This window comes from Rhododendron vialii, chromosome 12a (genome assembly GCF_030253575.1).
Source record: "Rhododendron vialii isolate Sample 1 chromosome 12a, ASM3025357v1".
NCBI classification, from domain to species: Eukaryota; Viridiplantae; Streptophyta; class Magnoliopsida; order Ericales; family Ericaceae; genus Rhododendron; species Rhododendron vialii.
The window spans coordinates 6,271,630-6,290,157 of NC_080568.1; the positions used below are offsets into that span (position 1 = coordinate 6,271,630).

General features: G+C 37.4%; 1 protein-coding gene across 2 annotated transcripts; it reads right to left on the reverse strand.

Moving 5' to 3' along the window:
• Positions 1-1,727: 1,727 nt before the first annotated feature.
• LOC131310289 (serine/arginine-rich splicing factor RSZ21-like) lies at positions 1,728-6,203 on the reverse strand. 2 transcript variants are annotated; one of them, XM_058337226.1, is made up of 6 exons: positions 6,083-6,203; positions 5,739-5,837; positions 4,639-4,727; positions 2,905-3,124; positions 2,655-2,752; positions 1,728-2,132 (listed from the first exon to the last, which is right to left on the reverse strand). In XM_058337226.1, the coding sequence occupies exons 2-5, from the start codon at positions 5,825-5,827 to the stop codon at positions 2,668-2,670; spliced, it is 483 nt and encodes a 160-aa protein (XP_058193209.1). In that variant the 5' UTR covers positions 5,828-5,837; positions 6,083-6,203; the 3' UTR covers positions 1,728-2,132; positions 2,655-2,667. The 2 variants fall into 2 exon arrangements, with proteins under 2 accessions (XP_058193209.1, XP_058193208.1); XM_058337225.1 differs by having other exon boundaries at positions 1,728-2,147.
• Between the last annotated feature and the right edge of the window lie 12,325 nt (positions 6,204-18,528).

Genomic DNA, 18,528 nt, shown 5'->3' on the forward strand with positions numbered 1-18,528 from the left:
AACGGAGTGAAGCAAAGAAAAGTGAAATTCATTTTCCTGTATGTGTTCTCTTCAAAAGAATCGTACAGAAAAACTAAAATTCCTTCCTCTTGGCAGAACTTAATTTACAAGAAAATGTTTTCCAATAGAAAATTTGAAGCTGCAGCTGCCACAATTTTCATGGTATGACACAAAGTAACAGAAAAGTTAATTTTTCCGTTGCCTATCCTTTTCGTGCAAGCAAATTGGGTAACAGTGCGGGTCCTACAATTGCTTGAGAAAGACTTTGACGTCATTGGTCGATATAGAAAAACAAAATTACGAACAGGAGAAAACAAGAGTAGAAAGAGCTACTACAATGCTTCAAATTATTATAGGGCAATAAGCAAAGCTTCAGGGAGCTGGCGTGCCAAAGCGGCGTCACTGGACATTCCTGATTGTCGTTCTTTTATTTTTCTGGGTTGATGCAATATCGTCGTACTCAAAAGGCGACCACCTAATCTAATTCTTCAAAAACTTCAAACTTCCAATCCTCATAACGGAGTGTCACAAGAAGGCCAGCTATAATATGCCGGGGATTAATCACCTCCAGCACCATCAATGATATACTTAATTTACCGAGTAAAGAACTCCATCAAGTTACATAACAAGTCCACCAACGCAAACAAAACCAAGCCTGCACTGCTACTACTTACCACAATCTTCATGGGTAACTTTCCAAATTTACCAAGGATCAAGCAAAAATGAGCTTTACTACTGAGAAACCAGAGTTATATGCCTGAATATGGGGGGGCCTTTCACAGGAGTTGTTACATGACAGTGACACTGACACCCTCGAATGGACACCTTATGAGCTGAATCCATAAAACTCATCCTCTGAAGGAAATGAGATGGGGGGAAAGGATAAAGAAAAGGAAAAGCACCAGAGCAACGAATATTTGTCCTTTCGAAAATATTTCAGGGTTTTCCAAAGATATTTTGGCAACCTAGTTCCCGGAAAGACAAAGTAGTAGATCAAACATCACAACAAAAAATAGAAAGCTATAAATAGGCACCGCATCTTCAACAGAACAAACTCGGAGCACCATGATTCATGCATAAATTCTTCACATCAAGAATTGTGGTCCACAAGTAAACAAGGTTCCATTGATTACATGGTAAAAATCAAACAAGCACAAGAGAAAGGCCTGTTCAATGATGACCACTGAATCTTTAGTCGCGTTGGAGATGCCACTGGCATGATTTCAAAGCCGACGCGCGGTGGTGTAGCAAACCAGTATCATTTAGTAGAGATTGTGTAATTTACTTTGGGGAAGTACCACAAACAGTTGGCATAGTATGATAATGCCTGTTCAATGATGACCATTGAAGCTATACTCGCATTGGAGATGCCACTGGCATGATTTCAAAGCAGAGGCACGGTGGTGTAGCAAATCGGTATCATTTAGTTGAGGAGCTATTGTGTCATTTTCTTTTGGGAAGTACCACAAACAGTGCGCATAGTATGACTTAACACCGCAGATGAACAGCATCATCTTCGTCAACCAACGTAGATAATAGCAAAGATCTTAAGTAGGAATATCAGAAGCTTTGTTGCAGAAGAATGCAGTTAGAGAAGTATGCAGGCAACCAAGTTTCTGGACATTAGCAGTTTCAATTGCAATTCAAAGCGAGTATGCACAAGGAGCAACAACGAGAAGATGATGTGGTGCAGAGGGGCAGAGGTCGTAAACGATGTGCACAAAGCAGGAGGCAAAATTTGCTGATTTCGCCTAAAATCGAACTCAAAACAAACGACACAGTATTTAGTTCACGGACATCCACGTGAATGCATCGATTCGGTCAAGAAAGTCAACGCAAAAAATATAAGCAGTGATAGTAGACAGTTTAAAGTATAAAAGAAACCTCCAGTACGCTGAGCGGCTGAGGAGAGCAGGGCGACACAAACAGTCCAAAGCACCCCTTTCGGCGGCAAAAACAACTGTAGAAACCATCCAAAGCCAAGTTCAAAACACACCAATTGTCTCGACAAGAATTCATAAAACTCTACTCTCTCTTCTTAACCAATACTATCAGGACTACAGTGTAGCAGAGATCTCATCCTTTCCTTTCCACCTGCATGTTGATTCAAGTCTTCCCCCAGCTTATAGTCTCTGCCAAAATACAACCTGATGTAGTGAAGAACATAGAGGAAAAACGATGTGTAAAGATAATACTCATATAGAGCAAATGCCAGAAAACATATGGTATGGACCGAATGGTATCTTACCAAGTGATTCTATGAAGAAAATAAAGGGCCAGTCTAAGATACCACGACAAAACACTTCAATGACCTAGGACCCCTTGCTTTCCACAATTTCCCACCATTTATTTTTACTTAAAATTCCAGTTTTTCACTTTCTTTTTTAGTAGGCTGCCAGTGCCTGAAAGTTTTCTAGTTCCCTCGTTTCTATCTTTTCCAGTCACATGGTTGTTTTTAATCCAGGTGGGTTCAATTTTAAGAGCTATGGCTTCTGTATTTACTTGTTAGCAGTTGGCAGTTGGCGTAGGATTGGTAGGATATACCAATCACCATGACAACCACCATTCAATATAGGACCAAGTGTTCACGTAATACAAGAATGGTGACCACTATATGCAACTGAATAAACTGAGCAAATCAAAAGAGAACTTACCCAGAAGTGAAAATTAATCACGGTAAGAGCGGCGATAAGGAGGTGACCTGCTGTAGCTAGGTCGGCGTGGGGACCTTCTCCCCACCGGGCTATAACTCCTGCCACAAGAGGGAATTCACAATAAAGAATAAAAAAGGAGCCAATACAATTTCTTCCAATAAGAAAAGGCAAGATGGTTTGAAGAATACGTATAAAAAAAGTGGAATTATTGACCTACGACCAAACAGAACACGACAAACATGAAACACACCTTCGCCCATAAATTGGACTACCGCGGCGTCGAGGACTGGGGCTACGATAACGTCCACCCCCCAAACCCCGTGAACCAAGGCGCGAACGGCATTCTCGTGCAAAATGACCTGGTTCACCACACTCATAACACTTCAAGTCCCCACCCCCTCCACCTCCTCCACGCCTGCCATTGCCTTCTTTAGAATTGTGCGAAAGCTCCACACGCCAGCCATTCTTCCCTGTTAAATGAAACCACATTTTCATAAACAAAGGTTTACAAAACAAAGTAAAGCAAAACAAAAAGAAAGCATCAGTCTTCTGATTTGGAAAAGATGCGATCAAAATGAGAGGATATTAAACAACTTGACACAGCAGTCGTGAAAAAACTTCCGAGGCCACTGAAACGGGTTTAACAATATAATGAAAAAAAGAAAAGAAGATTTGATAATGCAGAGAAGGGTTGATTACCGATCAAGCAGGGAAGATTACAAGATTGTCAAGAAAATTATATATAAATGAAAGAGAAGGTATTGGCTGGAGAAGGTAATTGAATCCTATGCAACTATGTTTATATACCACGCATCTGAAACGGCAGATAGGATTCTTGCTATCTTGCATATTAAGTATTCTAGAGTACTACATCAAAAGGGTATCCGTAGTTAGATGAGATCAAAAAGAAGAGATTGCTAGGCGCTAGCACAAGTAAGAAGTAGCATACAAACTACAGGAAGTTTGTTCAAAACTTTCAACCTTTTTGTACAAGAAAAAATGAAACGAGTCAGATACAACAACTTGCTCAACTGATCTCACCCAGCATTCTTAAGAAATTTTAAGGAACCAGACTAGAAGACTACCTGGAGCCAAAAATAGAAGAAGGAAGCAGCATATTTGGCGAATGAGAGACAAGACGACAAGACAAAAGAAGATCATCTTCGTCTTGACTTAGAGTAGGAAGTGGGAAATACACGTAACAGTCAACTCTTTGACTATGCAAGAACAGATTGGATTAGATCTGGTCGCTAGGGACATACAATCAACTCTTAAGTTTTTCTCTTTCATGGGTGCTCCCGAAGTTTCCAAACCAATTAACTCAATAAGGGGACCCTTCTGAAGTTTCATAATCGTACCTTGATCAAGTGTCAGGAAAATTTATTCCGTTAGAAAAGATAACTGACAAACAGATAGGAGGATTGTTCCCGCATTGTTTTATACAAATCGCATGCAAAAAGACATGACCTACTTCCCACAATATTTATGCCTGTATAATATGCGTCTTGTGCTTGAAATGGTAGGTGAAACAGCAGGAGAGAGGGGTGAGAGAAGCAAAATTTCTACAGAATCCCTGTACTGTTGATTACTTGCGTGCTTCGAGACTACTACTTTATTTGCTCGATTTCTTGACAAGCTTCCCTTTTTGCAACGGACAGATTTCATGTTCAGTCATAGGCTGTGTAGACATGTCTATGGAAGAAGATTGAGAAGAACAATCCAACACTTTAGTAGTCCTTATGAAGGTCATCAAGTTAGATTATTGTATTTTGACAGAGACAATACCTTGATAAACCCATCCTCTATACTTGTGAAACAAAGGATGTGGAAAACTCACCCAACGCACAGTAGAAGTTCCACACAATATTATTACAGTAGGAAACATCAATATGTAGCTCGAAACAGTTACTCTAATGCAAACAATGGGAAAATATACTTGAATAGAAACATTATAAGAAAAGCAACCACGTCTTAATATATTTACCATCAAGATCACGAATTGCATCAAGAGCATCCCTCTTATCATCAAACTCAATAAAGGCATACCCAGGTGGTCTCCGTGCAACCCAAACACTGCATAATTTCATTTACAACAATGAGGGTTAGTAGCAATCAGGAACAATTCCACATATGCCTTCAATTAGGTCATTTCAATCTAGACCTTCAAGCCACACACAGCCATATTGTCAGGCACGGAGCTACTGTGGGACCTGCAGGAGCCCGGCGCACACAAAAAAATTGCGTGCAATCTATATAATTTAGTTACATGTTCATTCAAAAAAAAACCTATAATATCGGCCATTATTCAAAGCTATGAGCAATCTTCACTTCAAGCACACTAAACCATATTGAAGGATATAGTTGGGACGATCATCATCATCATGCTAATTGGATTACTAAGTGTAAATGGATAATCTAATAACAGCAATATCTCGAGACTAATGTTTCAATTTAGAAAGTCATCATGGAAAATTCATCTCACAGTTCACCCCCCTTGGATTCAATTTCTCGGGCCGCCCCTGCATAATGAATAACCTCCCCCGAAATTTTGATAAACTATTATATCATCAGTCTTAGGCATTACGTAATTTTGTTACATATTCCTTGAAGGAACTAAAATTTCAACCATAATTCAAAGGTATGAACAATCATCCCTTTGTGCACACTAAGTTATAGTGAAGGACTGATGTAGGACAATAAGGGATCTTAGGGTTTCCATGGGTAACAGAGAGGTAGGGTGTTGGGGCTGTGATTAGAGAACGCTAATTTAGGTTGTTTAGGGCTGTGAATAGTGATTCGTGAACAGTAACAAGGCTGAAAGTAAACAGAAAACAAGAATAAAAGAGAAGAATACAAGAAGATAGGTCTAGGAATCACTCCTAGAATTGGGCATCAAACCTAGATTCCCAAAGACATCGCACCTAGGGTCACGCCCGCGCAGTATGCGAATTAGGCGTAGACCTACGGCGAAATCTCCATAAACTATAAAATCCTCGGTCTTCAGGCATCAAACACAATTTCAAATCACGCAATCGACTCACATCACCAGGCGTATAAATTCCAGTTCTATAAGATGAGATTTACCTCCTGAGAACGCCGTAGGTGCGGAATTCGTCTTCGAGTTCCCTTTCCGAAACCCGCGGGTCCAAGTTCCCAACGTAAACTCGAGACATTCTCAGTTACCTAAATCATAACACAACAAAAACATCAAAAAAGAAATCACCTTCTTTTCCTCAAAAAACACGAATTCTGTAAAAACAAATCGAAGGAAGGAAGGGAGCGATTAACAAAACCTAGACTTTGGATATGAGAGAGAGAGAGAGAGAGAGAGAGAGAGAGAGAGAATAATGAGTTGGTTGATTTATACCTTAGAGAGAGAGAGAGAGAGAGAGAGAGAGAGAGAGAGAATAATGAGTTGGTTGATTTACCTTTGAGAGATTTCTAGGGTTTTGAGGTTGAGTCGTGACTCGGAGCAAAGGCAGTGGAAGTAACGTACGATTTGGAGACTTTCCCGAGCTTTCAACTCGAGAAGTGGAGGGTGAGTTAATTGGGAATAAGTCCTTGGGTGAAAGTAATACTCAATTGCGAACCTTCTAGTTTTTACCATTTCAGTTCAGTACCACGAATTTAAATGTTTCTTCATAGCTAATCCATTTTCTGAGTATTTGTTCATCCACTTTTTTTATTACTGGTTTTCTTTTCTTCTCAATTTCTCAAACTTCAAAATAAAAGGAATAAAAACCTGCTCTAGAGATAAAATGGAAAGTCATGCTCTGGGACTAGTTTTTTTTTTTTTTTTTTTGGGGTAAGTCTTTTGGGACTTGTTTTCTTGGTCAAATATTTTGTTCAACCATCTTTGGGCTTGTTTAATTAGTTCGCTTGCTTATTTTTTTAATTATTAATATGGTTTACGTTCATGTGACATATTTGGTTCGTTTAATTGCGTATACTAATTGAAACATAGAATAAATTAATGAGCAATAGATAGGCAAAAGAATCTGTTTATTTTTCATCTTTGTAATTGATTATTTCAAATAAATATCTAAGCAATACAGCCCTTCGACCAGGCTGTTTGTATAGTTTAGGCCCGAAAATATGGGTTGCTCATGGGACCAGAGGGCTTCGCTTGGTTTCGTTTGCTACATGAAACTTGATTTTTCCATCAGTTCACGTTCTCTTTCCGTGAAATTGAACAAGGCCTTATTAAAAAGTCTTCAATCCTCTACTTTCCAAAGCACCGGGAAAAAAACATACTAATGAAGAAGTTGTCTTAATAAGGCCGGTCTTCTACATCGGGGAGGTACCGGCGAGGCGGTTGGGTGGTGGCGTCTGCTAGGTGCTGAGGGCTTACGGTGTTTTGTGCGGTGGCAGTTTTGGGGTGGGTTAGGGTTTTGTGGGGTATGGGTTGGCCTGGCGGGTCTTTTATTGGCCTGTTTGTGTTGTTTGGGCTTTATTGTTTTTTTGGATTTCTGGTGGGCTTTGTTGTATTATTTTTGGACTCTTGTTTAGACCTTTGGGCTGGGCTTTGGCCATTGTGTTGTACTATCTAACTTTCTGTTGGATTTTCCATTTCCCTCTCTCCATTTTTAATAAAATTTTGCTATCAAAAAAAAAAAGTCGCCTTAATAATACTATGGCCAGAAATCCAATGGGGAAATGGACTAAAAAGTGTAAGAGGCTACCAACTGGGCCTGCACTCTTTCTGTCATCGAACAATATGCCTTTGGGCTGGATTGCTTCTGAACAATCCAATTAGTTCATACGAGGCTAGACTTACTCCCTAGGGATCTTAAGGGCCCGATTGGATGCAGCCATAGCGAATCCCGGCGGGTGAGGAGCTTATTTGAGAGCTCTGGCTTCCTTTGGCAACCATTTCTTCCCCCTCCATAGCTCATCCCCTCGATTAGTTCTCTCCTCTTATCCGGTTAAGGAGGCATAAATGATGGATGGGTTTTGAGGTGGGAAAAATTAATCCGTGACAATCAACCTCGTTTTGTGACGATTTTGCCCCTCCTCATCCGCCATGAGCTACGCAAGGACAGAAAGGATTAGTGTGTTTCTGGGTTTGTGGATCTGGTGCTATTTCCGATTTGGTTCAGTGTATGGAAGAACCGTTAGTGCTTCCTATTTTTGAACATGCATTCAAACTTTCAACTAATTGGGTGTAAGAGTTAATTTATGTCGTTCCTCGATTATTTTCACTAACAATTGGAGTCAAACTCGCAAATTTGTAACACAAAACTTTTTATTCACTATTATGCTCGCATTCGACCAACACCCTACCCTCGAGGCATACGATTTGAATGGAAGAAGGGTATATTTGACCCCTTTTGTTTTATTTAAGTGTTTTTAATTAAAAGGTTCGGAATAAAAATTCAAATCCAGGAAACTTTGTAGTACATGAAAAGTCAACATATTCGGCTCTAGGCTTTCACACCACTGGAAATCCTACGGTCCACAACTACACTAGTGGAAAGTGCCGGTAATAAATTCGGAATATAATGAACGGTAATAAAACCTATGAAAGTGATAAGGTCAAAATGTTTATAAAAAAAAAAAGAAAGATAAAGAAAAAGAGATAAAGAAAGGGATAAGGTCAAACATTCCGCCATCTGTTCTCGAGTCGACAGACTCGACACCTATAATATGCGTTACGAATTCTTTAGGTTCCGTTGCGTTGAGTTTTTTATTTTTTTAAGTATTTAATTCTTGATTACAAGACAAGTCATTCTCTCACAATATATTATATTTAATTTGAAAAATAAGTGTTTAATTCAAAGATAAGTACTTATTTTAATTATGTTAGAGAAATGGATAATCAAAAGTGCTACACGCACAATGATTGTGCAAAACTCTTTGCACAACCGATCTCTACCCATCCATTATTGTAATGGACGGTTCAGATTTGCTGAGGAAATAAACAAACTATTTGCGAAATTAATTTACTTAAAATCTGAAACGTCAAGTTTGCATACAGGCACAGACAAAAGGGGTGCTGGGAGGGGTAAGGACTGCGCAACTCCAAATATTTTTGTACTAATTTTTCAGGTTAATTTTAAAAAGTTCTATAAAATTGGCCCCCGTAAGTCTCTCGATGAAAATTCTCTTTTAAAATAAATGTATATGCGTGGAAAAACTCCTCATCATGCTAAGTTGTCAACATTTTTTAGCCGTGCGTGTAAAAAATAAAATGGTGGGTACGTATACATACACAAACTTAGCTCTACCAAATAACAATATATAAACGTGAGTCGTAGTTTTTTTATTATCTAAGAAAATACATGGTTTTGGATGCCCACTATGTACAAACTTTTGCGTCCTGGTTGTATAAAAGGGGCGTTTCCACCGAGCTAAATGGACTAAAATTCATGCTTTCAAAGACTTCAAGACAGATCACTCTTCTCGTGTACGTTAACTAAAATTCCATTTAACGGAAACTTGACTATTGTCGTTTGTCTGAAGACAAAAAAAAACTTAGGGTATGTTTGGTTGGATGGAATCAAGGTTGAAATGGAATAGTCATTCCAATGACTTAACTTATTCCAATATTTGGTTCACTATTCATCTTAGTAAAGGAATTGTCATTCCATCCACAAAACTAAGGAATTGTTATTCCATTTCTTTGTCACACCAAAATTACTAGTGTCACTCCAACATTCACTATTGTCACACCAAAAATTACTATTGCCACTCCAAAAAATACTATTGCCACCTCAAAAATTACTATTGTCACTTTAAAAATTGCTATTGCCACACTATTCTATTGAAGACGAGAATAACTATTCCTAAGCGCAACCAAACATGAGAATGATTATTCTATTCTCAATTTCTCAAATTCTATTTCATTCTTAATTTCATTCATATTCACATTCCATTCCATCCAACCAAACGCACCTTTAGTGGAAACGCAGCCAAAGTCACTTTAATGAAAGTCATTTTGCCCCAGCAGAGGTTGGCAAAGCTGTCCCTAATATTAGCTGGATGACCAATTGGGCTCTTTTATTTGGTAGTACAAGTTACCAAAAAGTAGATCTACCCCTACCAACCATATTATTTCTCCTCCATCAACATTGATTTTGTGTGGCAAAAGACTTGGCCAGATTTCAGCCACACTCTTGGGCAATTTTGAGAAAAATAATAACTACTCCGTAATTATATGGGTTGATAACCAAATCCATAAAGTGGTCTATCTTATCTGATTTTGAAATTAATAGAACCAATAAATGTTATTGCATAGGCCTGCATGCATTAATTAGCTGGCCTTTGTATTATAACTATAAAATCTCACATCAATCTCTGCATGCATTTTTTCCATGTGCGTTTTGGGCACCAATCCACGTCCCCCCCTTAATTGTGTGGTTGATTTTTTGGCATCTATTCCCTGTCTTCGTCGGAGTCTGGCCAGTTTACTCGTACATCGACTAATCTAGAGAGATCAATCTCATCGTCCACTTGCGTTCCAATTAAAGCAGAGCTTTGAATGGGCCCAAAAGAATTGATAACTTTTGAGATGTTTCGAACCTGAGACCTTAATAGGAAGCAAACTCCTAAGTTGCAAATCTTAACCATTAAGCCAACTCCTTAAGGTTGATCTTAGATCGAAAATGGGTGTTTGAAACTATCACATTTTTTCACCTAATATTTTGAGTTCAAGTAGGGGGAAAAATCAGCAATGGTTTATTCTTTCCGGATTTTCTTTGGAAGTATATACACAATATTTGAAGAAATCGACTAAAGATAGTAAAAAAAAATTGCCTTTAACGTATTTGCTATAAGAAGTTCTTAGCAAATACCCGGAGTAGAAATTAGCTTTATAGATAATTTTCCTTGGAATGTCAGCTCCTGAGTCTAAGGTTCTGTTTGGAACTTAGGGGAAAAAAATGAAAATAAGAGGAAATTTCAAATTCAAATATAACGAAAATGAAAAATATTTTTTTTTGCACCGTTTTAAAAGATCTTAATGAGATCTATCAAACAAGATCCATATTAGTAGAAAAATTATTTACGTCAACATTTTTGACATTGAAATTGCCTTCTTTTTCCCAAAACCTACTTTTTCTAAAAGTGGAACACCACCTAATTAAGACGGAAATGAGAGGGAAAATTAAAGAGAAATTGGGAAAAAAGTTGAATTGGAAAGGTTTGATTCCCGGACTTCAGGTTTGTGCTGTGCAGTGCAGTGAGGGACACAGCACCGTGCTGCGTACACCACTACATAGCACCATCCCCCAATTCTTAATTCCCACAGGCTCTCATCTAGTCATCTCCCTCCCCAAGTTCCCTAAGATTAGAGTAAATTAGGATTAATGAATGAAAAAAAAAATCCAACAGAAGCTTGTAACGAAATAGGAAGAACGAAAAATTGGCTTCAATGAAATTACAGGGGACAAAAACTGTCTTCAAACCATCCAGACAAAAGTCGGATATTATTTGTTGTACGTGTGTGCTTGGTATTTAGCATCCAACCAAGTCCTAAGCTGTCATGAAGAGGGAGTTTACAATTGAAACTGAAAGCCGAAAATTTTCTTATTTTTGTTAAAAAAAAAAAATCTTATTAGAGTAATTTAATTTAAGACTGCATTATTCTCTGGAGGAAGGTCGGTAATACTAATATGAAAGAAGAAATACTCCAAAAACCAATCTAAAGGGTAGGCCTGGTCGTAAAGACTCAAGACTTAGGGATTGAATTGATTCCATATATTCTAAAGTTTTAGATTCAAAACTGCTATTGTTCTATCAACTTTTGGGAGGGATTAAAAGAAGTTAATCACTTGTATGAAGTTTTGCCAGTTCATATGAGGTTATGCTTCGGCTTCAAATGGGTCTTCCAGTAGTGAACGATGAAATTAATTTTTCAGCAATTAGTCGAAATGCGCATTAGGTAATCTGGAGGATACTCTAAGATATCAAAAAAAGAAGAAAAATACTATGGAGTGTGAACACAATTATGGACCGTGTTCAGATGAGTCCAGATGATGCATTTGAACTCACGTACATTGAACACCTGTTAATTGTTTCTACACACAGTCGTGTTATTAGACTTCTCCAAATCTAAATATGCACATATATATGACCAATTTGAATACTAGAACAACTTAAACCAGATAACACCACCACGGTTGCGATTCTTCTCCTACTACATTTTCTCTTCTGATTTTTAGAGCGTTGTAGTGGATCTTGGCCATCTAGTTGCATGATGTTGTTCTCGACCTGGGGTGCTCGAGTCACTTGATTTGTATCGGTCTATAAGGAATTTTCTTCAATAGTGGAACTACGATGATGACAACTGCTCATTGATATCCTGCGTGCAGTTCTCTGACATCTGACTGCCGAATCAATGAAAGCATATTCTGATTTTAGAATTGGAAACAAGCACCAACATTGTATTCAATGCGAAAAATACGCATTAGCGAGTGGGATTTGCTTCCTATTAAATTAAGATTGTTAAGTTGTCAATTAGTCGACTTCCTTTTTTATTGTCACAATTATTTTAGAGTAATTTATTTCATACTAGTTACCCAAAATAGTATTTGAGATTACTTGTGACGCAAGACTCGTTAACCACTTCATATTATAGGGTTGTCCACTATTAGGATCGGATTACTATAAATTCAATCCTAATTCGCGAGTCATGGTTTTTAGTAAATGCAATCTGTGTCCAGACCAAAAATCTTATGGTCCGGTTTCAATCTAATCCGTGAATCACGATTCGATCCCGGTTTTATCCTACGTTATATAAACACTAGACCCTATTCATTTTAGGATTTTGGATTTGGATTTGTAAGTAATGACTGTAGAGAGAAATAGAGTAATGATTGAAAATAGAGATAATGATTGTAAAGATTTATAGAGAGAAAAATATAATAATTGGCGAGAATATAATGAGTAGGGAAAAAAATAAAATAATAATTAAAAATTCAAAACCAAAACTCTTAAACGAACGGACTCTAAATGGCAAATAAAGTTCATAAAGGAATGTGTTCTTCTTTCTTTATGTCATCTCAATATTTTCTTCGGGGTGTTGGGGAGCTGGTTATTAGTTTTCAGATTTGGATTCTACTTTGTAGGTTATAGTATTATAACTAGAATCTAGGTTTAAGTAGTGATTCCTTAATTCTTTTTTATTTTTCTTGTCGAAACAATCGAACAATTCACAAAGCTTGACGTACAACTAACAAACGCGAAAAAAAAATTATATAAAGACAAAACAAACCGTCAAGTTGGTTTTTTTAGGAAAATTCAGCCTCATTGTTAGTTTGAAGTGGGCAGTGAGATTGGTCCCCCAGAATCAATCGAGGCACGTGAAAACTAGCCCGGATACTTGAATTATAAAAAAGAAGAAGTATAAATCGAGATGTGTGAAAACTAACTCGAACACCTGAATTATATAAAAAAAAAGAGTATCCGTGGCGGAACTGTGTGTAAACTGTAACAGTGGTGGTGCCATACTGCCATGGCATCCCGAGCTTCCCTTTGCAACCCATATTTCCCCGCGGAAACTTGGTCTTCCACTAAAAGCTTTTTGGACTTTTTTGGTTTTTTTTTATTCAAAATCTTTTTGCGTTTGTATAAGTTTTGTGCCTCATTTTTTTGATTTTCCGATTCGTCTCGATGAAACAAGACGAATCGGCAAAGTAAAAAATTATGACTTTTGTCCACATATTTTAGAAAATAAGCACTTTTCAACAAAAAAGAAAAGAAAAGTAAAAAACGTTGGCTTTTTTGGCTTGAAATTGGATATTTTCGAGTAAACGTAAGAAAATATCTGACTCCTCTCGTCTAAAAGAATTAATAATTCACAAAAATTTGACGCAAAATTAACGAACGCGATTTTTTTGAAAATAAAGACAAAACCTCCATAAAATTTGTTTTAAATTTAGATCATTAATTGTTGAAACGAATGGACAAGATCAAGCACTTGCAACGCGCTATAGGGCGCTGCACCTGCTGGGTCCCAAGGTCCACTTTCATTTGCCTGGATTAATGTACGGTTGGGTCCTCGAAATCTTTGTGCCTAGATTTTGTGGTCACCAATTTACATCCAAAACCATATATGGATATTGATGTTTACAAAAAAAATTAAGGCTATTGTCTAACGTCAATGGGACCCACTCACTAAATACGTGAGCCTGACCTATATCCTATAGTTTATACTCACTTTTATCACCAATTTTGTGCGTCAAATGTACTCCATTCCAATCCATAAGTACGATTCCTTATCGCTGTGATGCAAAACGAGATTTACTACGATTTGAATGGATGACCCTTCAAATCATTCATTTCATTAAAGTTTTGACGTGCTTGTCATTTATGCAAAAGACAAAATTGATTGGACATTATTACGCATCTGAATGAAGTATATTCGTTACAAGAAAAATAGACGGTCTCACCATTCACTTTTCTTTTAGTATGATATGATTCGATCACAAGATTTGTGACCTTTATCACCATTTTGTGTGTGTAGTTCCGACCCATAAGTACAATTTACAATTCTTTATCACTGTGACGCAAAACTAGATTTTCTATGGGTTGAGCGGATGATTCAAACTAATCATACAAAGTCTTGATGTGCATATCATGAATGCCAAAGACAAAGATGATTTGCCATGGTTGGGCATCTGAATAAGAATATTTGTCACGAGAGAAACAAGAGAAATAGAATGTCAAACTTTGATCATTCATTTTTCTTCTAATACGATTTGATCAAGCCAGTCTTTATCGATGTTCGATTGATCACTTGATTTTTTGAATGTATGATAAACGCATCAAGACTCGCAAGTCGCAAAGCGAACATGCCGAATAATCGTCAAATGAAATCATGCATGGTGAGTCCGGTTTTGCGTCACATAAAGGAACACATGAAAATTTATCACACGAGAGAATCTTGATTCGTCTGCAATCATAGTATTTTTGTCGGGCTTGCGAAGCCTGATTTGATTTGGTTAATTTATATATGCTTCGCTTACTATTTAGGACCTAGGGGTATTACTGATTTGATTTTATAAATATGAGGTTATAAATATTTGCCATACGCATCTTATGTAAGTTGTATTCCATTTGTCATTTGACATATAATGAAAACTCGTGTGAGCCGTGGCTATATTGGATTTTGTAGTTGGGAAACCACGCAAAAATCTTTGCGTCTTGTATAATTAATTTTTCTTGATTATTCTTCGCACGTTTTTGTGATAGTTTGGCTGATTTAGTTATTTAGTTGTAGACATCAACATCATCCTGTATTGTACGGATTGTCCTGGGTGAAGCATATAAGGCCGGCCAAAATCCAACTTTTCCAAAATTAACATTTTTAAGTGAGTCTACGAGATATGTGTGTGTCAAATTTAACCGACGGGGTTTTTGTCTAAATAAGTTACTTAATTTTTTCTTGTCTTTATTTAAAAAATTTTCGGTGGATTTTTGTCTTTATTCAAAAAATTTAAGTTTGGATCCCTATATTTTTTTTTTCCTAATTCCTCTCGTCGAGAAGAACCAATAATCTACACAAATTTGACGTGAAACTAACAAATGCGAATTTTATTTGAATAAAGGCAAAAAAATAAGTTCAATGACTTATTTAGCCAAAAATTATTCGATTGTCCTAAACCCACTCCGAAAAGACAGAAGTCGTCCCATGAATATCTAAATAAAAATAATTTCGCCCCTTCAGAAAATACCAAGATATCTTTTCGTCTTTTTTTTTTTTAATCTTATGTGATAGAAAAATAACCTAGGAAGATTGTGTAGAGTCATTTTAGTAATCAAAGATGTGTCGGAAATTTTCTGTAAATGAAGTTGGACATTAATTTGGAGGGTCTCTCGAAGCGGAGTTGGGGGAGCTGGTGTCTCTTAAAGGGACAGTAGCCTACTGTCTTTGCCAACGGGGCCGTGCTCCGGTCTCGCTCCAATGATCGAAAATATTCACTTCGTAGAGCTCGTTGAGTTGAACAAGTATGTAAAAAATCAGCTTGATCGGATATTATAAAGTGCCTAATCGAAACTTTTTTGTTTTGAAAAGAATGGATCCGAAACACTGGATCAAATCTACTAGAATCCATTATTGGCAAGTTATATGTGTTTCGATCAGATACTTAATGATATCCGATCAAACTAATTTTTGGTATACTTGTTTAACTCGACGAGCTCTACGTAGTGAACGTTTTCGATCATCAGAGTAAGATCAGGACGGAGTCCCCTTGGCCGGGACAACACGCTGCTGTCCCTTCAAGAGACAGCAGCTCCCCCCCAGTCCGATCGAAGCAACCGAAAGATCCCTTCTTGGTTCATCGAATTTGGACGATGTAATAATTAACGTGAAGTGAATAATATGCCCATGAATGATCAAAAAAATTAATATGCCCATGACGTGAGGTTTACGTATGAATTGATTCCAGCGGGATTGAAGTCTCATGCAGCTTAAAAGTCCCTCTTGTGTATTGATGTGTAAAAGTTGGTAATCCCTGTTTCTCTATATGTTCTACAAACAAATTTGCATTACGTATAGCATTCTTCTGATATTCTCATTTCGTCCCAATTTGTTTGTCCTTTTTTATTATTTGAAACTTTTTACAAAATTATTTATATGTTTCACTTTATAATTTTTTTATATGCAATATGAATCTTGTTTGATAGATATCAATTAGGTCTAAAATATAATGCTTTCGAATGTAAAACATTAACAAATAAACTGGGATGAAAGGAGTACGTTCGGTGGGGCCCATAACAGGTGGCGGAAAACCACGGGATTTCCACCTCAGGCGAGAAGGATTTGAAATTGTCACGACTATTATAGCTTTTACAAGTGGTACCACCTATTAAACTTTTTACGAAAATTTCTTTCTAATTTTCGACACACCTATCTTTATCGTGGTGAGATTCCTTTCAGTTTTCACATGGATTGGCTCCACCGTCCAAATTCAAAAGAGGTACGAGCTATGAAATGACAAAAACAAAAAAAAACGTGAAGATAGACATCTATCCCAAAAATAGAAAACAATTCTAGTACCTTCTTCTGGAACTTAGCTAGGTCCATGTGCATAGCACGTGGCATTCCCCTATGTAAATGTGTTTTTGCTATTTACAGACCAACAATTAAATTAAACAATAAGTCTACGTACATTACCTCCAACCACTACATCATTCACTACATTTTTTGTAGGGCCTACCTCGGGTTTCAAAAAAATATAAAAAAATATTCATAAATTTTTAAATAATATATTATGGGGCCCTGTAAAAAATCGGCTCCAGCAAATATCGGTAAGTATTATTTTTTGATTCGTAGAAGCAAAACTGTACAGTTGAGCAATTTCGCCCCTACAAATCAAGAAATAATACTTACCGATATTCGTTGGAACTGATTTTTTACAGGGCTCCATAAAATATTATTCTAAAATTTATGGACATTTTTCTGTATTTTTTTGGGACCCGGAATGAACCCTACAAAAGATGTAGTGGATGGATGGTGTGTATGTAGCATCTCAAATGCATGCATGCCATCAGAGTCCATATATATCCAATGCTTTGGAACTATAGATAATAGCTTTTTGGATGGAGTATTAAAGGCAAAAAATACAAGGGGATCACGTTGCCATCCATCTCCCATCTCCTCAAACTGACCGAACACGAGAAACAAATGGACTGAGAACATAGAAGAAATTACTACTATGGTACTTTATCCCTACAGCCTCTCCTATAGCCGTTTCACACGTTTACGCCGTTACGCATGGGGTGAGATGGCCAAGAGTTGTTGGCAAGGGAAATCGAACTTAAAACCTTGAGATGGAGGAGCAGTTTGGCACTCTCTTTTTATTTACTTGAACTCTTTTGGTTTTTGTTATTGTAAATTACTACTAGCATGAAGGATAAACTCATCGTTATAGATGAAAAAAGTTACCATGAAAGAAGAGTGCAATTGAATTCCCCGAATTTTGAATTGTCGATTATAGTTCTTAGATTACAACAAAAATCTGTAAAACTGTTTAGATAAAAATTGTTGAATAGTATAAATTTTGCAAAAGGTTGGTGGGTGAATTTGTATTGAATATCTAAATAGATGTCATTTTTTAATCTGCCTTATCCAATTCATTAGCGATTTTAGATAAATCCATCAAGAAAACCCAAAAGGTGATTAAAAATGCAAAATGGAATAAGGGGAGACCAACCCCTCCCTAAAAAGGTTCGATAAAAAAAGAAACACACCCTTAAAATTAGTTCAGAACAAAAATGTATCAAGGTTTGATTAAGTGGGCATAATAAAACAACTACTTGCATGTCATCTATGATTTCGCCTGTTTGAATGACGGGAAAAAGAAAATTGGAGCTACTAGCACATACCATCAACTTCAAGGTTTTAAAAATACTTTAATCGGGATGCGAGAAAACTCATCCGAACATCGGCCTATAAAACAAGAAAAACAAAATGTACCACGGAAAAAAAACTTGGAGCTACTAGAGGGTGTTTTCCGAGCATTAATTTTAGGGTCGCAGATTTCATTAAAATGCATATAAACTCGCCCGGACATCCGCCCACGAAAAAGAAAAACCAAAAATGTACCACGAAATACGAACATTCCGTAAGTGGGGTCCGCAAGCTCCTTGCCCATTCAATTCCAACCGCATTCATCACTCCACACGCCAACTATTTTTCGAGAAGACAGAAGGTGCCGTGAAACGCGGCGAATGGATAAACTCGGGCCCACCCCCGAGCACTAATCCTTAAAAATCGAGATTTGGGACGTCTCACGTGATCGGCACGTGGAAGACCAGAACCTTCAAAGAGTTTTATCCGCGCCGCACTAGGTTGGGGATGACGTGTCAGGTTTCGATTGGGCTGGTTCGGGGAGTGCGGCCCGTTTAAAGCTTCGGTCGTCGCAGGAGA